Source organism: Equus asinus, chromosome 21, assembly GCF_041296235.1.
Source record: "Equus asinus isolate D_3611 breed Donkey chromosome 21, EquAss-T2T_v2, whole genome shotgun sequence".
Classification (NCBI taxonomy): domain Eukaryota; kingdom Metazoa; phylum Chordata; class Mammalia; order Perissodactyla; family Equidae; genus Equus; species Equus asinus.
Window position 1 is genome coordinate 12,485,448 of NC_091810.1, and position 16,904 is coordinate 12,502,351.

Genomic DNA, 16,904 nt, shown 5'->3' on the forward strand with positions numbered 1-16,904 from the left:
GACATGTGGCTGTGTACACAGGCTTCTCACTGCTGGCCTGAGTCTCTCTTCCCAGGCCTGCGTGTACTTGCATCCCTTCACTTGAACACACGCCAGGGGCCAGTGGGCGGGGAGTGGGGTAGCTGCCACCATGTGCTGGGGGCTGGATGCCCAGGGCGAGCGGGCCAGTTTCCTGTAGCATCAGTTTTCACAAGGGCAGTTAATTCCAAATGTTATTTTACATTAAAACAAACATGGATCTGTTATGGCGTAGAACGCAAAAATTTCCATGAATCTTGAAATCTAAAACATGGGACTTCAAAGAAATTTAGTGCTTCTAGCAGGCACTTTCAACAGCATCCTGCATTTATTCCTCTGCCGCTGGAATAGGCAAGAGCACACCATGTTGTCTTTCAGGGCTTCTGGGCACCTCACGTGCCAGGCTCTCAGCATGAGCACGTTGTCCTTGAGGGCTCCGGGTCCAGTGGAAAATGCAGGGTTCCTGTGGGTCAGCGGGCTCCTTGCTCCATTGTGGAACTGAGAGCTTTCCCTGAGAGAGCCCAGGCAGGAGGGAAAAGGGACCCAGGAGAGAAAAGTTGCTCTTTTATTTTCTGACACCCAACTTCTGGCCCTTTCCATTCTGCCCCTCCCAAGCTTGAGGTCCCTGCCACAGCCCTGCTTGCTCGTTGGGTGCATGACCATAGGCCCAGTGCCTTGAATGACCTGGCACACAGACCTATCTGTTACTGTTGATGGAATTAATTCCGGTTATGTATTTGAGTTTAAAATTGAGACATTTTATGTTTGCTTTCAAAATTGTGGTTTTTTATTCTAATACTAAAGAATACAAGTAAGTTTGGAGAATACAGAAAAATAGAAGAAGGAAAACATCTTTGGCACAGCATACCCTTCCTGTTACTGTTTCAAGACTTCCAAACATGAGGCTGCCTCTCCTCCCTGGACAGACCTGACCTTGATTTTTCTTTTGTGATTATAAGGCAGCTTCGTGACAAGAAGACACGAAGGCCAGTCAGACGCAGCTTTCCCTATACGGGCAAGGCTGAGCCCTAGACGTCCCTCACTGGCCCTGCTCTCTGCTGGAGGTGAGATTCTGCAGTCCTCCAGCTGGGCCTGCGTCCCTCAGCAGCTGCTGCTCGCCCCTGCCCTGTAGTCTCTGCAGAGCTTTCATTCCTGGGGAGGAGAGAGGTGCAACACCCCCTTCCTTCTCTCTGGGGCAGGAGTGATGAGCCCTGCTGATGACACTCCAGCCATGTTTGTGACCGCTTGCTCATTTTGCTCCAGATTTGGGGCCAGGCCTCTGTGCTCAGTTGTAGCCGGTGCTGTAGGCCACTGAGCGTGCACTTCAGAGCCAAGCATTGCCGAGTTTGCGTCCTACTTTTACCTACCGTTTACCTGCTGAGTGGCCTTGGGCAGGTTACTGACTCTGTTTCCTCATCTCTCAAATGGTGGTGACAGCACCTACCTTGTGGGGCACTTGTGAGGATTGGAGAGACGATGTCCAGTGCCTGATGCAGGTGGGCAAGATGTTTGGTTGGGGAAGGAATCTGATAGTCTTTCTGCAGGGACAACACATTGCTGTGGCCTGGTAGGATGGTGTTTATTTTTAATTGAGGTTTTTAAAAACCTTTCCTCCACAAATCGAATCGATACATATCACTTTAGAAATTTTTATTTATTATTAAGTATAAAGAAACTGGAAAGAAAAGTTCACCAAAAAGCCCATCACCCAGAGGCAGCTGCTATATATAGTTAAGATTATATTTTAAATACATTTTCATACCCTGATTATCTGTTCAGTATTGCAGAGAAAGCATGTTTCCATGCTGATAGAATCACTTCCTATATTTGATTACTTACATGACATCTCGTCCACTGTTTATTTAGCCATTCCTCTGTTGTTGGGCAGCTAGATTGTCGCCATCTTTTGACTATCATAAAGAATAAGGAGGCGAATATTTTAGTGACCCATCTTTGCCTTTTGGAGAGTTTCTTAGAGATGGGACTCTTGGACATGAAATGTAGAAACAGTTAGCCCTTTGGGAAAGGCTGCACCAGCGTGATCTCAAGTGACTGGGGGTCTGGTCTTTTTTGCCAGGCGACTGCCTGAGCGTCAGGCACTTGCCATTGGGCACTAGGGGGAGTTAGGGTGGGTCCACTCAAAGTGAGGACAAAACATTTTGGTGTCTTCAGAGCCTGGCTCTTGGGCTGGGCCTGGGGCCGCCCCTGCTGGCCAGCTGCTAGACTGGGTGCTGCATGGGTTGTTCTGAGCAGTTGCACCTCACGTTTGGCCACTTTTCCCTTTTATTTCTTAGTGCTCAGAGCCTCGCACCATCTCTTTTGTCCTTGCCTTCTTGGCAGGTGGCATGACTGGTTCTGTAGATTTCAGGAGAAATGAGCGTCTTCCATTCTGTGCCAACTGCCTCAGCCAGAGTTGCCTCGGTTCCCCCATGTGGACGGTGTGGATTGGACTAGACTTTAGTTAGGGGCCTTCTGGCTCCTCGTCCTGTGGTGCTGGCTTCAGGGTGTTGCTGGGGAAGGCGAGGTTCAAGTCTGCAGTTGGATGCTCAGCTGGGAGACAAGGTCGTGCGTCCTTCCCAGGCACCCCGCCTGCCCACCTCCATTCTCCACTTCTCTTGGCTCAGCGCCCTCACAGAGTCTGGCTCAGAGTAGACTGTCAGTCTTCATCGAGTGAATTGATTGGAATCTGATTCTATTAAATTTAATTGACTAGAATATTTGTCTTTTTATTTTTAAAGAATTAATTTTTAGTTACACAACTAATTTATGAATGCCTTCTTATAACAAAATTAAAACTTTAGTTAAAAGAAAAGGGCTCATCACATCACACCCTATCCTGGCCTCTCGTGTAGAGGAGACCCCTATTAATTGTTTTGAGTATATCCTTCTATACCCTTCTCTATGCATTATGTATACATAAAGTACACCCATATAGTACATGTATGTGTACATATAATATATATATACACAAACACCCATAAAAATACATAATGCCATCTTGTAAATGTGTGACATCATACAATATGGTTTTTGCTCTTTTCTAGTTTTGCCCAGTATTGGTCTTAGAGCTCTTACCTCGTCACTATGTACAGAGCTGCTGCCCTCCCTGGCCGCCACACATCTCCGTTAGTGTGGACATTTCATTTTGCATGTTGCCCTGTCCCACTGCTGGGCTCTCAGACCACTGCCCAGCCTCGGTGGTTGTTAGTGTGCTGCAGTGACCACCTTACCTTGTGCACGCGTGTACATGTTTCTCCCTGGTAAGTATCAGGAAGAGGGAATTCCAGCCTTGTTTTTCCTGGAATTCAGTTCCATGAGCTGTTCCTGAATCCTTCCTATGTTGGCAGGCCCAGCCTCATCAGGACAAGTTGCACAGGTGGACAAGATGGGGCTCCTGCTCCAGTATCAGCTTCGTCTTGTTCTGAGCCCCAGACCTGCCTGGCACCTCCCTGTGCTTTCCCCACACCTCTCCATGCATCCACTCTCTCCTGATCTCATTTGCATGGCATCATCCTTTGAAACTCAATTTAGATGTCACCTCCTCTGTGCTGGCCTCTGAGCCCCTCTCTCATGGCACTCAACACACTGTCTTCTAAATAGCACTTTATACGTCTGCTTCCCCCAGTGACTGTGGAGTTACGGAGGGCAAGGGCTACGGCTCCCTCCGTGTCCTCAGTGTCTAGCGTAGGGCCTTCCTCATAGCAAATGCTATGAGAATGTGTATTGAGTTAAACCCAGCTGAAGGAATGCAGGTGATGACATTGAAAATGGGCCTTGAAGATTGCCACTGTGAAAGGTGAGCAGGAGGGCATTCAGTGTGGATAAACAAGTGGGAGCAGAGGCCTGGAGTGTGCCAGGGGCCCCGCCAAAAGCTCTAGAGAGCCCTGCCTAGACTTGGAAGAAGGCCAGGCTGGAGAGGAAGGCTGGGCTGAGTGCCAGCCAGGGAGTGAGCACCGGACACCTGGAACCCTGGCGGGCTTGAGCAAGGGCATTGTGTGGTCCGGGTTCTACACTAGGCCGGTGGCCTGGCATAAACGTGGGAAAGACGAGGTGGCTGTTGGGGAAGTCTGAGCGAGAAATGAGGCCCAGTGAACAGGGAGGAACTGTGAGTGTGAAGCAGGGAACTCCGGGATTTGCTGCTTATGGGCTCTTCGAGCTCGAAGGATGAGGAAGAAGTCAGAGGCTGAGGTTTGGCACTCTGCTAGATACCACACATGCCTCCTCCTAAATCTTCACAGAATCCCTGTGTATTAGCCCCATTTTACTGGTGAAGAAACTGAGGCTTGGACACATTAGAGCCAAGGGCCCAGTGTGCCCACACAGGAGCAAGGAGCCACGGGGGAGGTGGGGAGCACTCACACAGGGGGCCACCTGGCTTTGATAAGCCCGACTGAAGGGAAGGGGGGCCTCGGGTCTGTGGGCACCTTTCTGTCCACCCTGGACCACTCCCTTGAGATGCAGCCCGCCTGGGCTCTCTGCGCAGGCTCAGGGCACACAGGTGGGGCCGTGCTCGCTGCGCGGAGGACTTTTTTGGGCCGAGCCCCAAAGGCAGAATTGGCTCCCTCTGGCTTGCCTCCCAAGGATTCCTTACCCCCCAAAAGGCCCAGGGATGTCTTAAAAACAATTAAAGCCCAAGTTGTATGGAAAAGAGAAGCAAACATTGGTGTAATTCAATTTAAAGTTTTATGGGATGACAGATGCGGAGGGTGGCTGGGAGGAGGAGCGTAAAGCTTCCTGGCAGGCCCCTTGTCACTTTTACAGTTCTCCATTGTTGCAGCAACTGGGAGGTTAATCATCAGGGTTTGTTTGTGAGGTCGCGGTGGAGGGGCAGGGGCCTTTGCTGCCCTTATGCTAGGAAACTGAATCTATTCCTGTCCTCCCCAGGTGCACACCATGTAGCCAGCCACTGTGTGGGGGACCAGCAACGAACAAAAAAAACCCCAGCCTGCTCATAGGCGGCTGTCTGCCTGGTGCAGGAGCCCCACAGAAAACAACTGAACACTCAGACACATAGTGGAAATTATGAGAAGGTGCTGTGAGTGCCAGGAGGAGCAATGTAGGGTGCTCCAAGACTCTGAGCAGGGGACCTGAGCTGCTGGGGCAGAGGGGCTTAGGGACAGTGGGCATGGCATGTAGGTGGGGAAGATGCACGTGGGCCCTGGGCAACACTGACCACTGGGAACGGGAGCCTGGACTGGGTGCTCGGGGCAGGGACGGAGGCCGTTGCAGACAGACACACACACAGGCAAAGCCCCACCCCACCTCTGATCCTCATATTGGGTCTTTGGGTGTCTGTGGGTCTCCAGCCTTCTGAAGACCCTCTTTCCTTTTCATCAGGGGGCATTTCTCATGTCTAAGCAAGGCTCCCTGAGAGGAAGGGCTCCTCTGCTCCCTCCCCTCTCTCCCCAGGGCACAATTGGTCTTTTGTTGCAGCCCCAGTGGAATTTTTGCATAGAACAGATCCCACCTCTGGTCAGCCAGCACAGTTCCCCCGGATACAGGCCAGGTGGGAGAAGTGTCTCAAGTGCTGCCAGGACCGCATTTCCTGGCATTGGCACCCCAGAGGGCTGTGAGCCAGGAGGAGAGCCAGGACAGTGGGGAGGGGGCCTGTCCAGATCTCCACCTCATCTCTTCCCTGTTCCTCCCATGTATCACCCCTTCCTCCAAGAGCCGAGAGTGAGCTCAGGAGCATGCCCAGGAAGCCCTCGGGCCTCACAGGGTCACAGGAAGTGAGGAGCTTTCACCACTTTGTCTCCAGGGTGAACTGGAAGCAGCAGAGACTCCTGAGAGTCTGTCCTCAAGAATCGAGGAAATGCACATGAAGACAGCAGTGGGACACCATGCCTGATCTATCGGCCTGGCAACAGCTAAGAAGCCTGCAGTGCCAAGTGCTGGTGAGGGTCTGAGAAGAGGCCTTTCCTTGCACTGCTCATGGGGGTGTAAGCCGGCCACAGCCACTTCAGAAAGCAGTCGGCAGACCTAGTGAAACTGAAAATGTGTCCCCCACACCACAGTTTTACACCCAGATACCTATGCTAGAAAACCTCTGTGCCTGTGTACAAGTTGATGCATGTGGGAATGGTCACTGCACATCATTTATAGTAGCAACACATAGCAACCCACGTGTCCATCAGTAAGGGCACAGATAAACAAAAAGTGGGGTTTTTATATAAAGAAATATTACGCATCAGTCAAGAAGAATAACCTAGAGAGATAGATAGGTCTATATCTGTATCTTCCAGTATGAATAGATGTCAAAAACATAACACAGAAGAAAGGAGGCAAGTGGTAGAGTTGATCAAGAAGATGGTACCATTTGTATAAACTAATACATATGCATATTATTCAGGGATTACATACATGGGTCCCAATACACACAAATCTGTAAAATAGAAGGACACAAAGAATTCTTGGAGGTGGTTGCTACAGGGGACTCGAGGAGGGGACTAGGACTTCAACTCAACATCAAGATGAAGTACGAGTGACAAATCTTAGTGCTTAGTCTAGGTGGTGGGAACACAGGTAGTTATTGTATTCTTTTGTCGCTGTACCTTTCTGGATGGTTTTCATTTCTCTGAAAAATCAGTGGGTCAGAATTGAGTCCCCAAGGCCCATCTCATGTTCTCTCGCAGCCCCAGAGGCGGCGCCAGGGGAGCTGGGGTCTGAAACAGCAGGGGAGACGCTGGCAGCCCCCAGGGGCCCACACTGCTCTCTCTTTGTGCAGAGTCCCGAGTTTGGCTTTTTGTGTGAGATGCAATTAATGCATTAGGCAGGGGGATCTTATCTGTACCCGGCCTAGCTTGAAGAAGAGGGAGAAATAAGAGCAGCCAAATTGAAACCTTATTAAACAAAATTGGTTAGGTCTGATGGAGCCAAACCTAGACTGATCTTTAAAAGCTTATTTCATTTTTCCCCCTCCGGTCTGAACCTCTTTGAATTGAAGTAACTGATCCTGCTGTAAGCTTATTAGTGTCAAACCTTGTGTGTTTCTTTTCCTCTCCAATTTACATTTTATTAAGTAATGATGAAGTTGCAAGGCCCCGACCCTCGCCTTTGGCACAGCCAGGAGCTTCCAGGCTCATTAATGGAACAAAAATGGATGATAGAGGTCCAATCTCATTACAGCCAGTACTATTATTATAAAAATCTCTGCACATCAGAAAGACCACTAAGTACAGGCTGTTGCCCACTTCTTTCAGGCATCTGTTGATTCTCTAGAACACCAGGAGGACCCCAACACTGCGGTCCCTTTGCAGTGTGTTGTGATGGTGCTGGGCCATCCATTTCTCGCCCAACAGAAGGAGTGCTACCAAGAGCTCCCTGCATGTGAGTGACGTTCACGGTAGCAACTGTGTTTCATCTTGTGTTTCCGTGGTGGAGTAAGTGTGTTTTTATGGCTTGATATAGTGAAAGAATATGGGCTTTCATGCCGGGCAGATCTGGATCTGGGGATAAGTGTCTTAACCAGTCTCCTTGCCTATAAAATGAGATCATCGTTAGCCACCTAAGAGCTAGTTATGAGAATGATATGGACCCAGGTCTGTAAGCTTTCTCGTATGGTAGGTGTCTAACAGACATTGAGTATCTCTTCTTTCCCTTCTGTATCGGTCACATGGTAAATAAGGAAGTCTGTGTGAACGTTAGCTGGATGCTGTGAGGAGCAGAGACGAACACTGAGTCCCACGTGGAATCGCTTCCATCGGAGGTTTTCAGTAGCCTCAGAGAGAGCCCAGGTCATTCTGGGCATAGCGTCCTGCAGAGTGCTCAGAATGCTGGAGAGCTGCATTACAGAGACTCAGAAGACCAGAGAAGCATCTGAGTGCCCCAGGCCCAGGAGCAGACTGAGGGGGTGTTGGTTTACTCTCTCATCTGCTCAGTCAGCAAACATTTATTTACTGAGTGTCTGTCCTGTGATAGGAGAACTATGCTACCCAAAGACAGACACCAAGGGAGGGCGCAACACAGCTGAGAAGTCAGGTCTGAAACTGTCCACTGGGCCCAGCCAGTAGGAGGCTGTTGCTGACCTTGGCCAGGGCCACCGCAGCGGCCTGGGGCGGGAGGAGAGAAGGGTTAGTCTGCCTCTGCCTCCAGCACACCCGAGTCTCAAGGCAGGCCTGACTTTTCTCGTCTTCCTTCCACACCTGAGAGTGTCTCCTCACACAGTGCCTGGTGAGAGTCTTCTCTCTGCTCCTTCCCAGGAGCCATCATCTTTCTGGGCTCACACCGTGTGGGCATCCCCATTGTCAGTCATCCAGATCCCACAGCCTCGGGTTCTTTGACCCGAGCAGCCTGGCTCCTGCCAGCCCGTGGCACAGTTTCTGCTCAGCGGGTCAGGAAACGATGTCGTGCAATGTCAGGCCTGCCTTGCAGTCCCCGCGTTTATTGTCCCAAGTCTCATCCTGTTTGCTTTGTGACCTTGGAGACATCAAAAACCTCTGTTTCTTCATCCATAAAATTGAATGTAAAAATATTGACCTGCCTCGTAGGGTTTTTATGAAGAATAACTGACCCAGATGATGGTAAAGCTTCTTTGTTAATCAGAAAGGGCCAAACTGCTTAGCAAGCGCCAACTTGAGTGTTAGAAATTGTATGCTTGCTTGATGTATTCCTTCCTCCCTCCCTCCCTGGGTCCCCAGAATGTTTGCAGCCAGAGAGATGGAAACACAGAAGGAAGGGACTCTGCAGCCAGCCATTCTTTGGGGAGCCGAGCTCAGGGACAGGGCCTGCCTGGCGGTCCTGAGCAGCACGCCCTCCTGTCCCACTCAGATGGTGTCAGCAGCAGCACCGTCTCCGCCCTGCCACCACCTTCTCTGCTGTCACTCTGTCTGTGCCCGCCGGGGGCACCCAGGGCCTTGGCGAGCCTCAGCCTGCTGCCCCCGGGCTCGGAGGGCTCCTTCCCGGGGCTTGTCTGGAGCCTTGACTGCCCAGCCGGCTGCGCACAGTGCGGCATGTGCCTCCACGGGCCTTCGTGCATGTGTAGGTCCCAGACCTGGACAGGCAATCTCTGAGGGCAGGGACAGTGTGGCACCCATCTGTGGCTCCATTCATTTATTCCACAGATATGTGTCGAGGTCTCCTGTGTCAGGCACTATGCTGGGCGCTGGAGGTAGAAATGGAAAAAGCGAAAGTCAAAACAAAGCCCTCATCCTCGTGGAGGTTAATTCCAGTGTGGGAGAGATAGTCAGTAAAGAAATATATAACGTGTTAGGTGGTGGTGAGTGCTATGAAGAAAAATAAAACAAGGAAAAGAAGATAGAGAGGGATGGGGGTGTGGTGGTCATGTCTCTTACTAGGGGGTCAGGATGGACTCTGATAAAGAAATATTTGCACAGAGACATGAAAGAAATGAGGAAAAGCAAAATATGGATATCTAGGGGAGGAGCAGCCCAGTCAGAGGCACTGGCAAGTGCAAAGGCCCTGAGGTAGGATCATGCTTGGCATGTTTAAGGAGCAAGAAGCAAGAAGGTTCATGTGACTGAAGTGATGTGAACAGGGATGAGGGGGATCATAGCAAATAAAGTCAGAGAAGTAACGGGGGCTAATGGTCACAGGGGCCGGTTATAGGGCCTGTGGTCATAGGAAGGACATTAGCTTTTCCAGAGTGAGATGGGAAGCCAGTGGAGAGTTTGGAGGTGAAAACGAGTGTCCTATCTTACATTGAAGCTGCTCTGTGGAGAACAGACTGCAGGGGATGGGCGTTAATCAAAGCCACACAGAGCTGGGACTGGGGTGGGCAGTGGATGCAGTGGGAGGGGCTTGGGTGCTGGACCTACTTTGAAGGTAAAGCCCACTAGATCTCCTTATGACTAGGTGTGGGCATGAGAGAACAGGTGGAGTCGAGATGGAACCTGCAGTGTTTCACCATGGAAACATGAGCCTCTGGAAACGTGGAGTTGCCATTTCTGAGAAGGACAGAACTGAAGGAGATAGATCTTAGAAGTAGTAAGCTGGAGATGCCCACCAGATGTCCAGATGCCAAGGCCAGGGGGGGAGGTATGCCGGCCTTCTCCCAACTCCCCACCGCCTCCTCCAGCCTCCACCTGGCCCGGAGCTCCGATGTCAGTGCTCGTGCACTGCTGGCTACCTTTCCTCCTGCTGTCTCGTGGACATCTGTTCTCAGAACCCTCGGCTGCTCCTCCTCATCTTAGCATGAGGCCGCTCCTCACGCTGGAGACCTGTACCAGTCTGTCTGTGCCAGTCTCGCCCTCACTCCCATCCCATCATTCCACTGCAGAAAGGGCTCTCTGAGCATCTTCCTTGCTAGCTAGTTTCCTCCTTTCCTTTCTTATTTCTCCACCCACCCCATCTGTTCTCCACACCACGTAGCTGAATGATCTTTTAAAAGTGTATGTTAGGGCTGGCTTGGCGGCATAGTGGGTAAGTTTGGGCACTCTGCTTCAGTGGCCTGGGGTTTGCACGTTTGGATCCGGGGCACAGACCTGCATACTGCTTGTTAAGCCGCGCTGTGGCAGCATCCCACATACAAAATAGAGGAAGATTGGCACACAGGTTAGCTCAGGGACAATCTTCCTCAAGCACAAAGAGAAAGGTTGGCAACAGATGTCAGCTCAGGGTCAATCCTCTGCCCCCCCCCCAAAAAAAAGTGTGTTAGAAGGTGTTGTTCCTCTGCTCAACCAGGCCACCACTACCACCAGTGGCTTCCATTGTCCTTCTCATAGTGAAGGTGACTGGCCCGTGTCTCCAACCTGACACCACTCCTCCTGGCCAGCTCCCTCCCCTTGCCATCCCATTACGTTTTAGTCCCTCTGACAGGCCACTTCTTTCCCACATCAGGGCCTCAGGCCTGCTCTCCTCTTCCCGCTGCCTGCAGCCTCTGTGGGTGGCTCCTTTTCCTCCCTCTGGTCTCAGCCTATCACCTCCTCAGGAAAGCCCTCCCTGACCACTCAGGAAGAATTAGATCCCTGGGGTATTCTTTCCCATAGCACCCCTCTGTGATTTTGTAATTCTGCACTTATTAGTTGATGATTTAATTAATGTCTGTCCCCCCACACTGAGCAGTAGACTCCGTAGGACCAAAACTGTGTGTGTTCTCGCCCCTGGATGGTTCCAGGGCCTGGGCCTGGTACGTCAGAGAAACTTAATGAAGATGTGTTGAGTGAATGCGTATACGATATCTCAACCACTTGACATGGATATTAGTAAATATTTGGTGAGTGAGCTGTGGAATAGATGGATAAAGTCAAAGTTGACTAGAAAATGAAAGGAAAGCCTGTTTTTCCCACTCTTAGGTTGGTAAAACGATCTGCTTTTCCATATTTTTGGTGTCCTGGACGGGATCTTGTATTCTTAGTGCCCCTTGGGGCTTGCTGGTGAGTCTGTGGCGGTGCTGTCTGCGTGCCCCTGAGAGCCCACAGCAGTGCCTTGCCGCCCTGTCCCCCTCTGTATGTGTTTCTCAATTTCCTGTCTGGGCCCTTAAAATCTTGATTTGCACAGTTATTTGTCTTTCTGTTCTTCACAGTGCCCTCTCAAGGCATTCTTTATTATTTTGGCCCTCAGCACATGAGCTCTATTGAAAAGAGAACATGCTTTGAATAAAGCCTGCTTGGCCTTGGGCTTGGTGGTTGGGGGTGGGGGCTGTCAGGGTGGCACTAGGCCCTGGCCGCCCTCCCTCACAGAGATAGTAAACATAAAGGTCTCGCTCAGGCCCGGGCAAGTCTGGAATGCCAGCTGGGTGCTGTGCCAGGTGTGCTTGCATGAGGGGCCTTTCTCTTCCAGAGTCAGGCACAGTTCCTCTCTTCAGATGGGCTGCTGTTTACCTGGGTCTGCCGTGAGCTGGCTTTGTTGGCAGCTGTGTGCTAGGCACTGAGGTGCAGCCGTAGGCAGAACGTGGTCCCTGTCTTCAGGATTTATGGATTTGATACGCAGAAACTAAGAAATCTGACAATGCCAAACGTTGGAGCAGACTTGCATCATTGGGGGTCTGGCCTGTTGTGAAAGTGTGCATTGTACTTCATTTATCTGGCTGAGGGGAGCTCTCACCCTGTGGCCAGCACTTTTCGTTCAGGCTCTGTGTCCCCCAGAGCCCCTCCTTGCACTGTGCAGCAGGCAGGATTCTTGGGTGAGAAGGAAATTGTGGCACCATTTTCTAGCAAGAAACTGGAAGTGGCCCAGGTGCACGTGGATGAGGAGCCTGGATGGGGGTCTGTGCGCACTGGCTGTTGTGCGGCCTCCGCGGCAAGTGAACTGCAGGTTCGGGCAGCACAGGCCACGCCCAGCTCAGGAGCTCAGCCAAAGCAAAGTGTGGGTTAGGCATATTACTACATCTGCAGTGAGCCTCCCCACAGCCGTGGACATATATGTATAAAAGAAGGGGAATGCTACACGCCAAACTCAAGCGAGAGCTTACCTCCAGCTGGGGGCAGGCAGGAGGACTGGGCCCGGGAGGAGGCCTCGCCAGATGGAAGTTACTGGTAATGTTTTGGTTCTCGGGGTGGATGGTGGGGCCGTGGAAGTCTATTATATTGTAATTTAAATCAGTACGCACATGGAGGCAGGGACTGCTGGAGCTGTAACCAGCGATGCCAGTACAACAAGGTTCAGAGTCACCTGAGGACAGGAACCAGCTGTGTTCTGAGTGGGCAGGGACGCCCTTCCTGGTGATGCCCTGAGAGCCAGGAGCCTGATGGGCAGAGCTCGGAGACATAGGGAACCACGGTGTGTGCAGGGGTTCTTCAGGCTTCCTCTGGCTGCCGCTTAAGGGGTGGGACAACGTGGGGCGCGAAGAGCTGTTGAGGTGGGCCGCGTGAGGGAGCCAGGCCATCAGGAGTCCCTGGTGGGGCAGCAGAGGGGGTGCCAGGAGGCGCGGCCACCCCCACCCGCCCTGGGCAGCTTTTGCTGTGGGGGTTGGGCGACTGATTCCCCGTATAATTTCAGTTGTCTCGAGAATCTGCCTGCTCACAGCAGCTATGCCCAAAAGGTTTGACAGTCATGATGTAGACGAGAGGGACCCAAGAGGAGGTTGGTGCCAAAGAATTGCATCATGAGCTGTGTTTCAGAAAGCTGCCCTGGCGGAGGGAGATGACGTGAGTGCCAGAGGACAGCTCACCAGGCGGCTGAGGCCTTAGGGGAAGAGTTGATTTGGGTCCTACCTCGCTGGCAGACGCTTAGTGTAAGATAATCTTCTCCAGTTACTCTGAGATGCATTCCTGAAAATCTTAGTTTCCCATTGCCCTGACAGAGGTGTTTTATGTTTCTCTTTGATTGATCTTGGCTGTGGCTTTTGACACTGTAGTTCTCACTTTCCCTGCCCCCTGACCTCTTGGTTAGGTAGTTAATGATCTGTAAACAAACACTTGGGTGTTGTGGCTCTGCAAGAAAGGGCCCGGGCTCCTACCCCTGGCATCAGTACCAGGGAGAAAATGAGTGTTCCGCACAGCCGGCTTTGTAGGTGTGGCTGCTTCCAATCTAATGGTCAAAATTGTCTTTAGTTTAACAATTTGCCAGGGCAGATTTTGAGAAATATGTTACGCATTTCTCTGCTTTGCTGAGCAGAAACCTCTGATTGTGATTTCGCCTCATCTCTGCTGCAGTGGATCTTAGTGGAACATTCGTTCATTTCGTGAATGTTTCTTTCAACCTTTCTGTTTCTGTTCCTGATTTACAAATTGTCGGTGCAGAAGTCCTCCTGGTGCAGTAGTCAGTGTGATAGTCTAGAAACAGATAAGATCGGGTACTCCTTTGTCTAAACTCCTCAGTGACTTCTGGCCTGCCCTCACCCCCCTGCTGCAGCCCGACTGCCTCTTTGTTTCTTTCTCACACTTGTCAGACCTCTTCCAGTCTCGGGGCCTTTGCACGCCCCACTTCCCCCATTTAGAACCATCTTTTTCTGGACCTTCTTACAACTTCTTGTGATCAGGTCTTAGCTCAGACATCACCTCTGCAGAGGAGTTCCCTGACCACCCATCCAAAAAAGCCAAATCCTGCCCTCAGCTCAGGCCTTCTCTGCAGCATGTTCTATATAATAGATGTGTTATGTAATTATAATAGTTATATATATTTACACACATAAAATGTTATACATCGATCTTATTTATATTAATATAAATTTAGTTAATATTAATGTTATTTGTAATTTTCTTCTTGTTGTTTCTGGATATTAAGCTCTTTGAAAACGGGCCTCACTCTCTTCCTACCCCTAGAGCAGTGCCTGGCACACAGTAGGCCCTGGGACTATGTGCTGACGAATGAAGAGCAGCCCTGGCCTGGAGAAGCTCTCAGGCAGGCGGGTGCAGGATGGGCAGTGTTGGCACCGCAGGCTGTGTGTGACTCAGAGGGGCTGAGGTGACCCCAGGGGAAAGGGACAAATCCTGGGCCGACTTTCCAGAGCAGTGGTGTTTGGCGTGGGCTTTCAAGCACAGGTAGACATAGTTTGGTAGGTTGAGGAACTGGGAGGCCATTCTGCATGGGGTGGCAGGCCTGTACAGAGGGCTTGAGGCAGAAAAGTGCCAGAATGGAGCTTGGGGTGGAGCAGGGACTAGAAAGACGGAAGAAACTAAGGTAGTGTAGGATTTGGTTGCTGTGACCACTGCCCGCATCCTGGACTATGGTCTTGGACCTGGGCCTCGTGGAGCCTACTCTGTCTAGGGTGAGTCTGACCAGCCCCACGGCTCCCCTCGGCTGGCACACCAGGTGCCGGGTGAGTGTTGGTGGCCCTGGGACAGGGCTTTCTCCAGCTGGAGCCCCTCCCCCCAGGCTCAGGTCACATTGATTTCATAAGCTTTCTCTCTTGCTCCCGACCAGGTGGTGAAGAAGGTCAAGTCCATGCAGATGTTCCACATGCCTGTCACTTCAGCCATGCAGGGAGACCGGCTGGGCATCTGTGTCACTCAGTTTGACCCCAAGCTGCTGGAGCGTGGCCTGGTGTGTGCCCCTGAGTCCTTGCACACTGTCCACGCTGCTCTCATCTCCGTGGAGAAGATCCCGTATTTCCGGGGGTCCCTGCAGACCAAGGCCAAGTTCCACATCACGGTGGGCCACGAGACAGTCATGGGCCGGTTGATGTTCTTCAGCCCCACGCCCGACAGCTTTGACCATGAGCCTGTGCTGGACTCCTTTGACTTCTCTCGAGAGTACCTCTTCCAGGAGCAGTACCTATGCAAGGATTTGGCGCCGGCAGTGACAGACAGTGGTGAGGCCGACAAGAAGGCGGGCCAGGCCATAGAAGGCCGCTGCCCCCGGCAGCAGTGGGCCCTGGTGGAGTTTGAAAAGCCTGTCACTTGCCCCCGGCTGTGCCTGGTGATCGGCTCCAGGCTAGATGCGGACATTCACGCGAACACGTGCCGGCTGGCCTTCCACGGCGTGCTGCTCCATGGGCTGGAGGACAGGAACTATGCCGAGAGCTCCCTCCCACAGCTGAGAGTATACAAGCTGAAGCAGAAGCATGGCCTCGTGGAGCGGGTAAGAGCCCCTGCTCGTCACCCTCTCTTGTCAGGCTCAGGGACCGGGGTGGACACAGCTTGGCATCTGTGATGAGAACCAGGAGGACCTCAGAGACATTCTGGTCCCAACTTCTTAGTTTTTAGACAAGGAAACTGAGGCCCAGAGTGGTTGAGTGGCCTAAGTTCTCTCAGCCCGTCAGTCAGAGAGCCAGGGCCTAAACTAGGCATGGGAGCCCCACTGCACCCATGCTGGCCCTGCTGCCCCTGCCCTGCACGTGCTTAGGTGGTGGAGGCAGCCTGTGTAGTGCAGGGCAGGCCGGCCTCCCACAAGCCCATTTCACACAGTAGCATTGCACCTGCACCAGGAGCCAGCCACGTCAGTGACCTCCCTGAGCTTTGGATGCGAGGCTGGGCCCTGCTCTGCCACCCTGATGGCAAGGCTCTGGCTCTCATGCCCTCACTGGGGACTGAGCCTCCATCAGGTAGGGTGGCTGTTGTGTCTGCCCCAAGCCAGTCATATAGAGGCAGGGAGCAGGGCTGGTCAGTGTAGGCTAGACCAGGCCAAGTCTGTCCCCAGCCTGCAGGGTTGGGGAGTGGGGACTGATGATAGCAGGGGATGCCAGAAAGCAAGAGGTGGGAAGGTACAGGAAGATGGCACTGGGGCAGGGTCCAGGCTGCTGGCTTTCTGGGATGGCTGAAGTTTGTTGGCACTGCACATGGGTCTTGAGAATGTGGGTGAGCCAGTCTAGTTTACAGGCCTGTCATTAGGGTGGACAGAGGTGGTGGCCTGGGAGCCTACCAGGATCCTGAAGTCCTGGAATCACCTTCTCCCATTGGGTAGGCCCGCCCCCCATCCTTCCCCGACACCCCCATCATGTGTCGCTATAGCCCTAAGTGGGAATCCATGCCTGCTGGGCCCCGAATGAATGGGCGGACAAACATCCTGACCTTACTGTCCCAGTGACTGGCTCCCTGGGTGTAGCCCCTGTGAGTCAGAGATAGCTGTGGGTGGTCCTGGGACTTGACTGGGCTTCAGCTGACTCTGAACGCTGCAGTGCTGAGACCCCAGGGACTCAGGTTTTTAGCAGGGTCTGCCCTGAAGCTTGGGCAGGCCCTCTGGTCCTGTTCTTCACTCAGCAGAATGAGGGTTACCCCTCCCAGTCCAGCCCTGCCTGAGTCAGCACAGGCTCCAGTGTGATGTCTGAACCTGAGCGGGTGAGCCAGTGAGCGAGTGAGTGGCACTCAGGAGCAGGTCTCCAGGGCCTTGGGCTTTACATGGTGTCAGGTTTCCATTACCCACCCTCCTCCCTGTCTTTTTTTTTTGGTGGGGGGGGAATATTGGCCCTGAGCCAGCATCTGTGCCCACCTTCCTCTATTTTATATGTGGGACGCCTGCCACAGCATGGCTTGATAAATGGTCTGTAGGTCCACACCCGGGATCCAAAGCTGCAGACCCCGGGCTGCCGAAGCAGAGTGCACGAACTTAAC

General features: G+C 52.2%; 1 protein-coding gene across 2 annotated transcripts in view; it reads left to right on the forward strand.

Moving 5' to 3' along the window:
* Positions 1 to 16,904, forward strand: part of EEFSEC (eukaryotic elongation factor, selenocysteine-tRNA specific) — a 258,809-nt gene that overhangs the window by 172,184 nt on the left and 69,721 nt on the right. For both annotated transcript variants that reach the window (XM_044754275.2, XM_044754277.2), the window contains exon 5: positions 14,779 to 15,435. In XM_044754275.2, coding sequence (XP_044610210.1) covers positions 14,779 to 15,435 — 657 coding nt within the window. The remainder of the gene's footprint in view (positions 1 to 14,778; positions 15,436 to 16,904) is intronic.